A 10,905-nucleotide genomic window follows, 5' to 3' on the forward strand; every position below is an offset into this window, starting at 1 on the left:
TTAATATGAGTGAGTCTCACGGTAGTTTCATGTTTAAAACTACTTTCTGGTTTTCAGTTATTTAACCTCGTATAACACACGCGTAATAGTGGTGAGGACTCGCATTTATTTATCTGAAATGCAACGTCGTTATTCTCGTGTACCTAATCATTCTTTATAACCTAATTTTCTTTGTGTCAGGGAGGTCTGCAAGCAGTAGTATGGACCGATGTGATTCAAATAACGGCAATGGTCGGCGCTATGGCACTGGTGGCCGTTAAGGGAACCATTGATGTTGGTGGTATAGGTGTTGTCTGGCAGAGGAACATGGACTCCGGGAGAATAGAAATGCCTAAGTAAGTCTTTCAAATACAGAGCACATATATAAACTACACCTATACATAAGTAGTTGTGCCGTGGGGCGACGGCGTTAGAATCTCTTCCCTACCTTCACCCCTTTCTCTTCTCACGTGGGTGCCGTAGCAGCGTTTTCTTGGCAACCTTACATCTTATAATGCACTCATCAACCCGCTTGCCATGCGTTGCGAGTATTGGCAAACCCCTGATGATGATGCACATCCAATTTTGGGGAAGGCCTACTCGTATGTTCAACAGTGGACGTCCTACGGCTGATATGATGATGATGATAATGATAACCTAAATGCATTTTGTATTTATACAAAATTGTACATACATAGATAAAAGTTTCTAAATTATTAGTTAGACCCTAACCCAGGGCTTACTAAACTGTGCGTCGCGACGCACTGGGGCGTCGCGTGTCGATCTCTTTTTATTTTTATGCTAATATTTTGATTTCGTTCTTATTTTCTAATAAACATTATAAATGTCCAAAGAGTGTTTTTCTGATAACCTGTTACCAGGCTAGTAATAAAATTGGTAAGTATTTTTGGGGGCTGGGTTGAGGGGCATCGTATAAAAATGGCAAAGTCCCAAGGGCGTCACAGTACAAATAAATTTGGGAAGCCCTGCTAACCAAAGCTTTTATTCGCGAAAGCATGTTTATATAGCCAGCAGGGGCTACTACGAAACTCGACACTCGAAGTTCGTATCTCGCTCTCGTATTAAACAGTATAAGTGTCAGAAGGACCGCACGACACGAACTTCGAGTTTCGAGTTTCGTAGTAGCCCTGCAGCGCCCTGCACCTGCACTACATTTATGTGAAAAATACGCTGTGAAACTTTTGAGGCAATAAATACACCTTTATTGGATCTCTTGGGCGTTTTGTGTGGGCTCACAATTGCTACCAATAGAACTGAACAACGCCAGTTATCATCTTGTTTATTTCTTCACCCACTTAAATAATGCGAGATCTATTGTTAGGTAGAGCATCATGAAATCGTATTTTGCTCAACCCACACTGATAAGCGGATATATAAATCAACATAATTATACCTACATGTCTTTGTTTGGATTGATGGTAACACAAGTATCTCCTGTTTCCTTTTAAAATACAAACATTTTTTTAATACATCATATAGCGTCAAAGTTCCCTGAATGTTACGATTTGTTGGAGAACGAACATTTACTAAGGCGTGATTGTGGTTGAACGAAAGCCTATCTTTTATTTTAAAAAAGTATACTTTAAAACATTTTGAAAACTACTAAATGCTGGGACCTGAGACCGTATTGCCTAACGTTTCTGGCGTTCGCGATCGCAATCAAATGACAGTTTTTGTATGCGAAATCTGTCATTTGATTGCGATCGCGAGTGTCAGAAACGTAAGGCAATACGCCTCCTGAGTCCATATCATTGGCAGTCTTTATATCAGCTAACTATTTTAAGAAAAAAAAACCCGGCCTATTTTAAGTGACCATTGCGGTACGAGTAGCTTAAATTTAGATTTGCTTGTACGTTAAGTTTTAATTTTTAACCGACTTCAAAAAAGGAGGGGGTTCTATGTTCCAATGTTTGTATTTTTTTCTTGTTATCAAGAAAACAAATCTTGATATATCTATTGCAAATCCTAGTTTTGTCAATCTACTTTACCTATGTCGATGTTTTATTCCACGGCCTTCAGTACGTATAGTGTTAACAATCTCGTACAACTTCCATACAAACATCTCTAGCAACCTTTAAAATCTAAAACTATTTTGCCATCTGTCGATGTTTTATTTCACGGACTTCAGTACGAATAGTGCTAACAATCTCATACAACCTCCATACAACCATCTCTAGCAACCTTTAAAATCTAAAACTATTTTGCCATCAGTTGGGATCCCAATCCTCTTGCTCGGCATACAATTTGGAACCTCGTGGTCGGAGGCTTCATCTACTGGCTACAGGCCAATTCTGTTAACCAGACCATGGTGCAGCGCTACCTGGCTCTACCAACCTTACGGGGCGCTAAATGGTAAGCATGACTGACTAACTACATAAAGTGCTTTGGGTGTGGTCTATGCCCATTGCCCAGCAGTGCGCCAGAAATTGACGAAATTAATTGCTCGACAAAGAAGTCACTAAGTAGTCGATGAAGTAAGAAACAGGGGTGTACCATAAAGTACCAATTCATTAGAAATATATATATATATTTAATATATTACTTGGTTTTTAATACTTTAATAAAATTGCTTAAATCAAAGATTTGCGTCATTTTATTTCCTTATAGAAAAAAATCTTACCAAATACGATTCAATGCAGTTAAAGATTCAATGTCCTATTATCTATTCTATCATGGCAGAATAGAAAAAAACCTAATGTTATTACAGATTTTTTATGTTATTTATTTCCAGTGCTGTAGTATTGTTCTGTATCGGCATTTCTACGCTGTATTGCTTCTGCCTCTACTGTGGATTGCTGATATACGCAAGATTCCACGATTGCGATCCTTTGACAACGAAGGTAAGAGCTATTTTTGGATACCAAATATAGACATTTAATAATATAATGGAGAATATAGTGAATGAAGATAGTCGAGTGGTGGAGAATATAGCGGAGATGGGCAGGACATATTGCTAGAATGGACCACAGTCGTTGGGCGAGAAGAGTCCTGGAGTGGAGACCCCGTGCTAACACCCGCGGTAGAGGACGACCACCAAAACGATGGACAGATGATATCCGGCAGCAAGCTGGCGTAAACTGGATGCGAGTGGCAATGAAAAGGCAAGACTGGAAAAGTAGAGAGGAGGCCTATGTCCGAAGACGGGCGCTATAAGGGCTGTTGTAGATAGATAGATAGAATAATAAAATTATGCTCAATTATAATTATACTTATTAATATCAATAGCCAGAAAAGAAATAAATGTCGTCGGTGAATTTACATCCATTGAGCTAGTTCCAAACTTAGCAAAGCTTATATCTACTAAATTAAATTTAAAAAAAATATATATTATGCAATGTCAGTTAAATAAATGCTAGATCTATACTCTACCCCCTCTCTGCAGCGTGCTCGGTTTCAATCAAAGTCCCCATTATACTGACAGCGCAAACCTTTCTGAACTACAAGCGATCGCGGGGAATAGGTACATTATAGACATAGCGATATAGCGTTATTATAGTTATAGGATAATGATCCTGAAATTAGGGGTTTCACAGAGAGGAAATATCGCTAGATGACGTTTGCTCGTGATTGATTAAATAATCAAATGAGCCAATCGCAAGTAAACGTCAAACGGACCTCACGATACTAACGCCATCTAGCGATATTTCGCCTCTGTGAAAACCTTCTTGTTTTAGAACCATTACAGAAAGAAAGAAAATATTTACTCGTGGCATTACCTTAAAAAATAAACAAATGAAAATCGTATCACGGTCACGAATCAGTCCCAAATCAGAAATATCATCGAAACTATACTCCATTTATTTTAACATTTGAAACTTAACGGTAAAATTTGCACACGTTTTTAAAAAACAAAACAATGTAACTATTAAAAATTATGTTAACTTATATAGTAAAAATATAATAAATAGCGCTAATAAATGTACATGTAGGTATTTTTAGTCAATTTGTGTTCGAAATACCGAGAAATGTGTGTTACAATTTGACCGTAAATTAAAATCTAAAATTAAACGGAGTAAACTGAAGTGCAGTCAAACCAACCCAATCATGTGCCAGGGTAGAGAACCTTTGTGCTACTAATGTCAAGGAAATTATAGTGAATTTGATTCAAAAAAGGTTCTATCCTGGTACATGAATCAGTTAGTTCGACTGTACCTATCTATTTTGAGTTTCTTTCCATCGCTTGCATGGTGGAGGTGCGGGGATTGTCATAATGCTAAAAAGAATAATATCATAATATTTATCTCCTGTCTACTCTTATCAGCTCGCTAAAGCAAAGGATCAACTTCTACCGTTACTTGTAATGGACGTTCTTGGAGACATACCAGGGTTACCCGGCGTTTTTGTGGCTGGCATATTCAGTGCAGCATTAAGGTATGATATTGAAATGTTTCTTCAGTACCTACCTAACTATAACTTTCTAGAATATAAGTTTTTATAACTCCGTACCTTAGTTAGCAAAAACGGAATATTTAAGTTCCCATTAGTGTCCGTCTGTCTGTCCATCCGTCTTTCAGACCATCTCAGGAACGCGTGGAAGCATCTAGCTGAAATTAATATCAAATACCCAGGTCTACTGCTCCCAGGGGCAGTGAAAACGATAAACTTCTTAGTTAGCGACGAATACGACAAGGTTTTCCTTTCGATCCTGAAATATAAAAAGCATTAATACTCATCGACCACTACTCTAGTCACTTAAATTATTCCTTATATTTTAAATTTTAAAAAATTATCTATTCTCAGTTCACTGTCAACAAGTTTAAACTCAATGTCAGCGGTTGTGCTCGAAGACTTTTACAAACCGTTCTTCAAGAAGGAACTCTCCGAGACGCAAACCAACTGGCTGTTAAGAGGAGTGGTTGTGCTGCTTGGTGTGCTTTGCGTAGGTAAATATTTTACTGAGTTTGTTGTAGGTTAATCACAGGAAAAGTTATAGGAAAAACCGGCCAAGAGCGTGTCGGACACGCCCGAAATAGGGTTCCGTAGCCATTACGAAAAAATTAAGTAATATTTTATAAAGGATTTCGTATTTTGTACGGAATATTCCAAGTTTAGGTATATTTTATACCTTAGGCTGCTGTTTACTCTCAAACTACTAATAATTCTCAAGAAAACTTAACTGTTTCCTTGTAAGGTTGATATACTTACTACCATCCTGATTTTTTTTTAATTTTTCCAACCACCGGTTTAGATTTTAGAGGGAGGGAGGGGCCGGGACGACGCTCGATTTTAATGAAAATTTGCTCTTTAAAGTTGAATATTTTGCAAACAAATCACTGAATCGAAAAATCAACCCTCATTATCACCCCCGTTTTAGCAACCCCCTAATGGTTTTAAAAGACCTATCCAACGATACTCTACACTTTGGATTCGATGAGAAATAAAATCACCCCCACTTTTCGTCTGGGAGATACTGTATAATTTTTAAAAAATTTTATTCTACCATTTTGTCGGCATAGTTTACATATATATTCGTGCAAAATTACAGCGTTCTAGCATTGATAGTCCCTGAGCAAAGCCGCGGATGGACAGACAGACAGACAGACATTTCGAAACTATAAGGGTTCCGTTTATGCCATTTTGGCTACGGAACCCTAAAATGGTCCTAATTCATGGGCACAGAGTCTAATATCCTTATATACATTTCTCTTTGTTTATATTTTCAGTGTGTTTTGTTTTGTATAATTATTTTTCATTAATAATTCGTATATTTTATTGGTAGCTTTAGTATTTATTGTGGAGAAAATGGGAACTATCCTGCAGTTGACGATGACACTGGAAGCAATGACGATGGGCCCGCAGCTCGGAGTGTTCTCTATGGGAATCCTGATGCCATGGGTCGATGCTACCGTAAGTTTACTTTCGTTAACTATATAAGTTAGATACTAGTGGTTATCCCTGACTTTGACTGCTAAAAACTCGTTCATTGTGCGTCCTCATAAACTGTAAAATGTTCCTGTAGACGAGTACTTAAAATAAAATCATAAATTTAAAAAATCAAAAAAACCCTTAAAAATATTAAAAATAAGAAAACAAGTCTAGTGGGCTACTTTGTTAAGTAGCTAACTTAAGTTCAACAGTCGGGAGAGAGTAGAGCGTCACTATTTAAATGGGTTCCGACTGTTGAACTTTAAGTTAGCTACTTAACAAAGTTCTAGCCCACTAGACTTGTTTTCTTCTTTTTAGTATTTTTTAAGGCAGTCGGGTTTTTTTGTTTTTTTAATTTATGATTTTATTTCCCACTTTTCTGTGAAAATGGTATATTAAAGCGATTATAAACTACTTACAATTTGGCGCCAAAAATCCGCCATTTTGATTTTCAAGAATTTCATGTACCCAGTGTCACTCGCGTCATCAAGACGAATCCAATGACGTATCATTTATCAAAATCGGTTCAGCCATTGAGTAGTTACGAGAGGACATAGGAATAGACATACATACATACATACGTGCCAAACACATAACCCTCCTTCTTCGCAGTCGAGTATAAACTAGGTATCCTAACTAATAACTTCATACAAAAAACTAAATAAAACTATCCCCATAGTAATGGCTCGTGCTGAGGCACTGACTCCAAACTGGTTGAAAAATATTTTTGTGGTTTTCGTAGGTTTGTGTTGTGTAATTTCGGACGATTTTATTTATCACAATATCAGTTCTACCTAGAAGGTAAACGTCCGAGTGCTCGACACGCTAATGCCCAATAAATGACACCCTGCTGTCATCTCCATTGCTAATAACAAGATTAAAGATGCCAACTATTGGGACAGTGACGAGCACTCGTACGTACGTTTACCTTATTACAATTTGTATTTACGCTACCATACCAACCTTAGCTTAGAACTGAATTCGAAACAAATATTTTATTTATGATTAAATTTTAGTTCAATAGATTTGAACATTTCACAAATTAAACATTTCAGAAAATCCGTCAGTACATTAAAGTTGCTATTACTATTTTTTTGAAGTGACCGCTTACTTAAGCGGTCAAGCTTAAGCTTAATTTACTTAAATTGCAACCTATTAAACCTAAAATAGTTTTCATTACAATAACAATACACGTATGTACTTCGCAGGGCGCTCTAATAGGCGGGGCCAGTGGTCTAATAACCATGGCTGCATGGTGCCTTACGGCTCAAATGGCAATCGCTCGAGGAGAGATCACGCACGCACACAAATCTCTTACGACGGCAGGCTGTACCTACAATTACACTGTCGTTGAGGTTGTCACTGAAACTACTATCATGTAAGTATTTAATTAGTGGGTTTGAATTTGAAATAAAGCACAAGTATTTTTTTATGAAAATAAAAACATGACTGCTCTACTATGACACAGCACTAATACGAAATATATTTTGTTAAAAAATACGTACTTATCGTCAGTAGCGTTTTAAAAAAACTTCTAGTTTCATAGAGATCGATTATTAAAACATCTGTAAAATTTTCTTTGAAAATGTAAGAATACACGGTAAGGTAAACGTACCGGTGCTCGTCACTGTCCCAATAGTTGGTATCTTTTATCTTAATAGTAGTTATTAGAAATAGAGATGACAGCAGGATGTGGTCTATTGGGCATTAGCGTGTCGAGTACTCAGACGTTTTTCTAACTGTCGAGTTAAGATTTTAAGTTGCTAAAAAATCTTACATTATTTAACTGTTGTATAATAGTTATTTATGTGGCTGGTGCATAATGAGAGGCATTAAAGTACGAGTGTGGTTTTATGAAACGAGCCGAAGGCGAGTTTCATAATAAGATCACACGATTGTTTTAATGCCTAATTATGTATAGCCGCATACATAACTTTATCTACATGCATATCATAAGTTTTCTATAATATGTTCAGATATGGCCTGTATTTTGACTTTGACTTTGACTTTGACTTTGACTTTGACTTTGACTTGACTTTGACTTTGACTTTGACTTTGACTTTGACTTGACTTTGACTTTGACTGAATAATAATTATTATCTACATGCATGTCATAAGTTTTCTACAATATGTTGTAACGGTTCGGATGTGTCACACGACCGTCACTGGGAATAAATTAGTAGAAAATGTTAGTGGGGCCATCTATGAAGGTTTGATGGAAACTCGAAACAAAAACATGTCGACAAAGACAGTTAAATAAGAGTAGTTGAGATTAGAATGTCGATGTAATTAAAGCAGGGATAATTTAGCAGTCAATTTAATGAGTAAATGTTAAATTTAATTGGAGATTAGAATTGTGTTGTTCGGGTATAATAATTAATGTAAAAAAACGCCATCTATGGTCAATTAAAGGAATTAATGGTAGGCGTCATGGAAAATTAGTGAACTAATGCGAACTGGGTTTAGCGGCAGATTAACCTGAGAGGCTATTTAGTTAGTTTCACGTGGGGAATTATAGAGGTCGCTTTAGGTAATGGAAATGTAAATTTTATCTAAAAACAAGAAATATGGTCACAAATTCATCAAAAAATAGACTTGATATAGTAATAGAATCATTAGTATTAGTCTACAGTAGATCTTAGATACATTTGATGTTAATAATTATGTTAATTTAAAGAAATATCAACGGAAGCATCATGGGAACGGCAAGTTGTCGAAATTAGCTAAATAAGTTAAGAAAAACCGAAATGCAAGCATTACGTAATTGTAGTATAGATCATTGGTTCATTATCTATTATAAATTTAAGTTTTCATTCAAAACGGAGTAGTATTAGCAGAGTAATTACACATTTAGTTATGATGAAATTACAAGCACTCTGTCGCACTGACTTAAAGTAGGAACGTGGCGAAATTATAAGCAAATTTTGAGTAGCGTTAGTTCGACAAAGGAAACTATGAATAAACGGCGCGAATTTGGGGATACCAGTTAATAATTGTAGGCAAATTAGCTATTTTATAACGAACAATAGAAGTATGTAATTGGCTATTTATATTCAAAGAGTGTAGGGAGTAATAAGTAGAAAATTATCATTAGAAGTAAGATTATTGTTAGATAGGTTAAGGAAATTAAAACGTTGAGGTAAAATTGAAGTATTTGACAAATACATATAAATATTTATTGAAAATTGTTGTTGTAGCACAATATAAAAACGAAACGTATTTACTAGAATAGTAAGCTAGGATAGTGTCAAGATAAATAGGAAATTTTAGTTCAAAAATAAATTTTACGGATAAAATTTGGCTATTTTGAGATAAGGATTTGGCAGAAGAAAAAGCGAGAGCAGGCAATGTCAACGTTGTCGACTTTGGTAAGCTTGGCGTCGTTTGGTCGCTTGGCGCGAAAATACCAGAGGTCCCGGGAGAGAAGCTATAAATAGAGGTGACACAAAAAGGGCGGGAGCCAGATGGATTTCGATTTCGTAGAGTCAACACCGTTATTTTGCTAGTCGGGGGGTTTAGTTTCTGTGCGCCATTTTGTTAACAAATTAGAGTCAATAGTATCGGGTAATTTTATTTCATTAATGTTAATTGGGGTTTTTGATTTTATTTAATTAGAATTAATTTTAATTTACAAGAAATGTGAGTATTTCTTCAGGAAGTAAAGTGTCGGGGTCTTGATCATTAATCTTCGGAATAATGATTAACTCTCTGGTTTTTTATTATTTGTGAAATATTTAGTGCTGATTTTCATTCGGAAAATCTTTATGTGAGGGACTTTGCGGTCTTGTGGCGGTGAAGTCCTTTATTTGTTCTTGTACAATACAATACAATACAATACAATAAATCTTTATTCACACCAATACAGTAAACAGTACAGAGAAAACAAGTATATACATAGAGATTTTCTAAGGTAGTATAGGTAGGGTTTTGTAGTGTGGAGTGATCTTTTATAGCGTTTCATTTCAGCCTACGTATATGTTGTACTAACCATAACTTTTCTGTGTTTTTCCCAACTTAATGGAAATGACTTTGGTTCCACCATAACGTACCTTGTTGAGCTTTAAGTCCGTCTATATCGTCTGACACCTAACGGTGACAACCGTGGACGAAATAGGCTTCCACTTCCTGAAGCTGTGGCGGCTTCAGCGGCAAATTACTGTCGTACCAGCCACCAGTGGATTCTGTTTGTCTTTTTGTAACGACTAAGTAGCGCTCGTCGAAGTGAATGCGTGTCTTGTTGACGCTTGGTTTGTACTTAAGAAACTCAGAATTCCTGTCCCCTATTTATTTACGTATTTATGCACAACGTTAGGTATTCTGCTGTTCCGCGGGGCTCTCCGTCATAGGGACTTTCCTTCGGGAAATTGAGAGCTCAGCACCATTTAGGGACCGATAGGGCTTTAGGTATACACACCATCATTGTTGATAGGAGATTAGAAGAAATTCATTGCACCGTGAATTTCTACATTACACTAATGTACATGTTGGATTAATTCTCTAGTTTTTGCTAATCACAGACAGAGAGTAGGGGCCTCAGGCAAGCTTAAAGTACAATTGTAGGATTTATTAGGGCTATATAGGTAGGGAAGTTCATAGGGGCTTAGCTAGAGTAGCGTTTCCTTACACCGGGAAAAGTTACTATTTTTTAACTCACCACACAATTAGTTCACCTATGAGGGTTTTCCTCCAAATTGCTAAACTCCAACACAGAGCTAGGAAAGCTTAAACTCGCACACACATAGTTTTAAAGGCATAAATTAGATTTTAAGAAAGAGAATAAAACATAAAATTTATTTAAGTACTACGTCAAAACTTCATTATACAAAACTTAGTTCATAAGAACTTGACTACGAATAACTTTATTAAAATTAGTAAGTTGACTTCAATTTAAAAACCAAAATACGGTTTGATCATTTTGTTAAGAGTAAATAACAATAACATATTTTAGCTGTCTTTCTATAATGAATAAGCGGGAATTGATATGACACGATCTCATAGCTAAGTGGACAATTAAATGCCAGATAACTTACTGAATATTTG

General features: G+C 36.1%; 1 protein-coding gene across 1 annotated transcript in view; it reads left to right on the top strand.

Annotated features, from left to right (window-relative positions):
• LOC141437851 (sodium-coupled monocarboxylate transporter 1-like) overlaps positions 1-10,905 on the top strand; it is a 31,257-nt gene that overhangs the window by 5,160 nt on the left and 15,192 nt on the right. Inside the window, exons 6-12 of the mRNA XM_074101393.1 lie at positions 181-335; positions 2,212-2,352; positions 2,732-2,840; positions 4,262-4,371; positions 4,741-4,883; positions 5,720-5,847; positions 7,074-7,243. Coding sequence (XP_073957494.1) covers positions 181-335; positions 2,212-2,352; positions 2,732-2,840; positions 4,262-4,371; positions 4,741-4,883; positions 5,720-5,847; positions 7,074-7,243 — 956 coding nt within the window. The remainder of the gene's footprint in view (positions 1-180; positions 336-2,211; positions 2,353-2,731; positions 2,841-4,261; positions 4,372-4,740; positions 4,884-5,719; positions 5,848-7,073; positions 7,244-10,905) is intronic.

This window comes from Choristoneura fumiferana, chromosome 18, assembly GCF_025370935.1.
Source record: "Choristoneura fumiferana chromosome 18, NRCan_CFum_1, whole genome shotgun sequence".
Lineage (NCBI taxonomy): Eukaryota > Metazoa > Arthropoda > Insecta > Lepidoptera > Tortricidae > Choristoneura > Choristoneura fumiferana.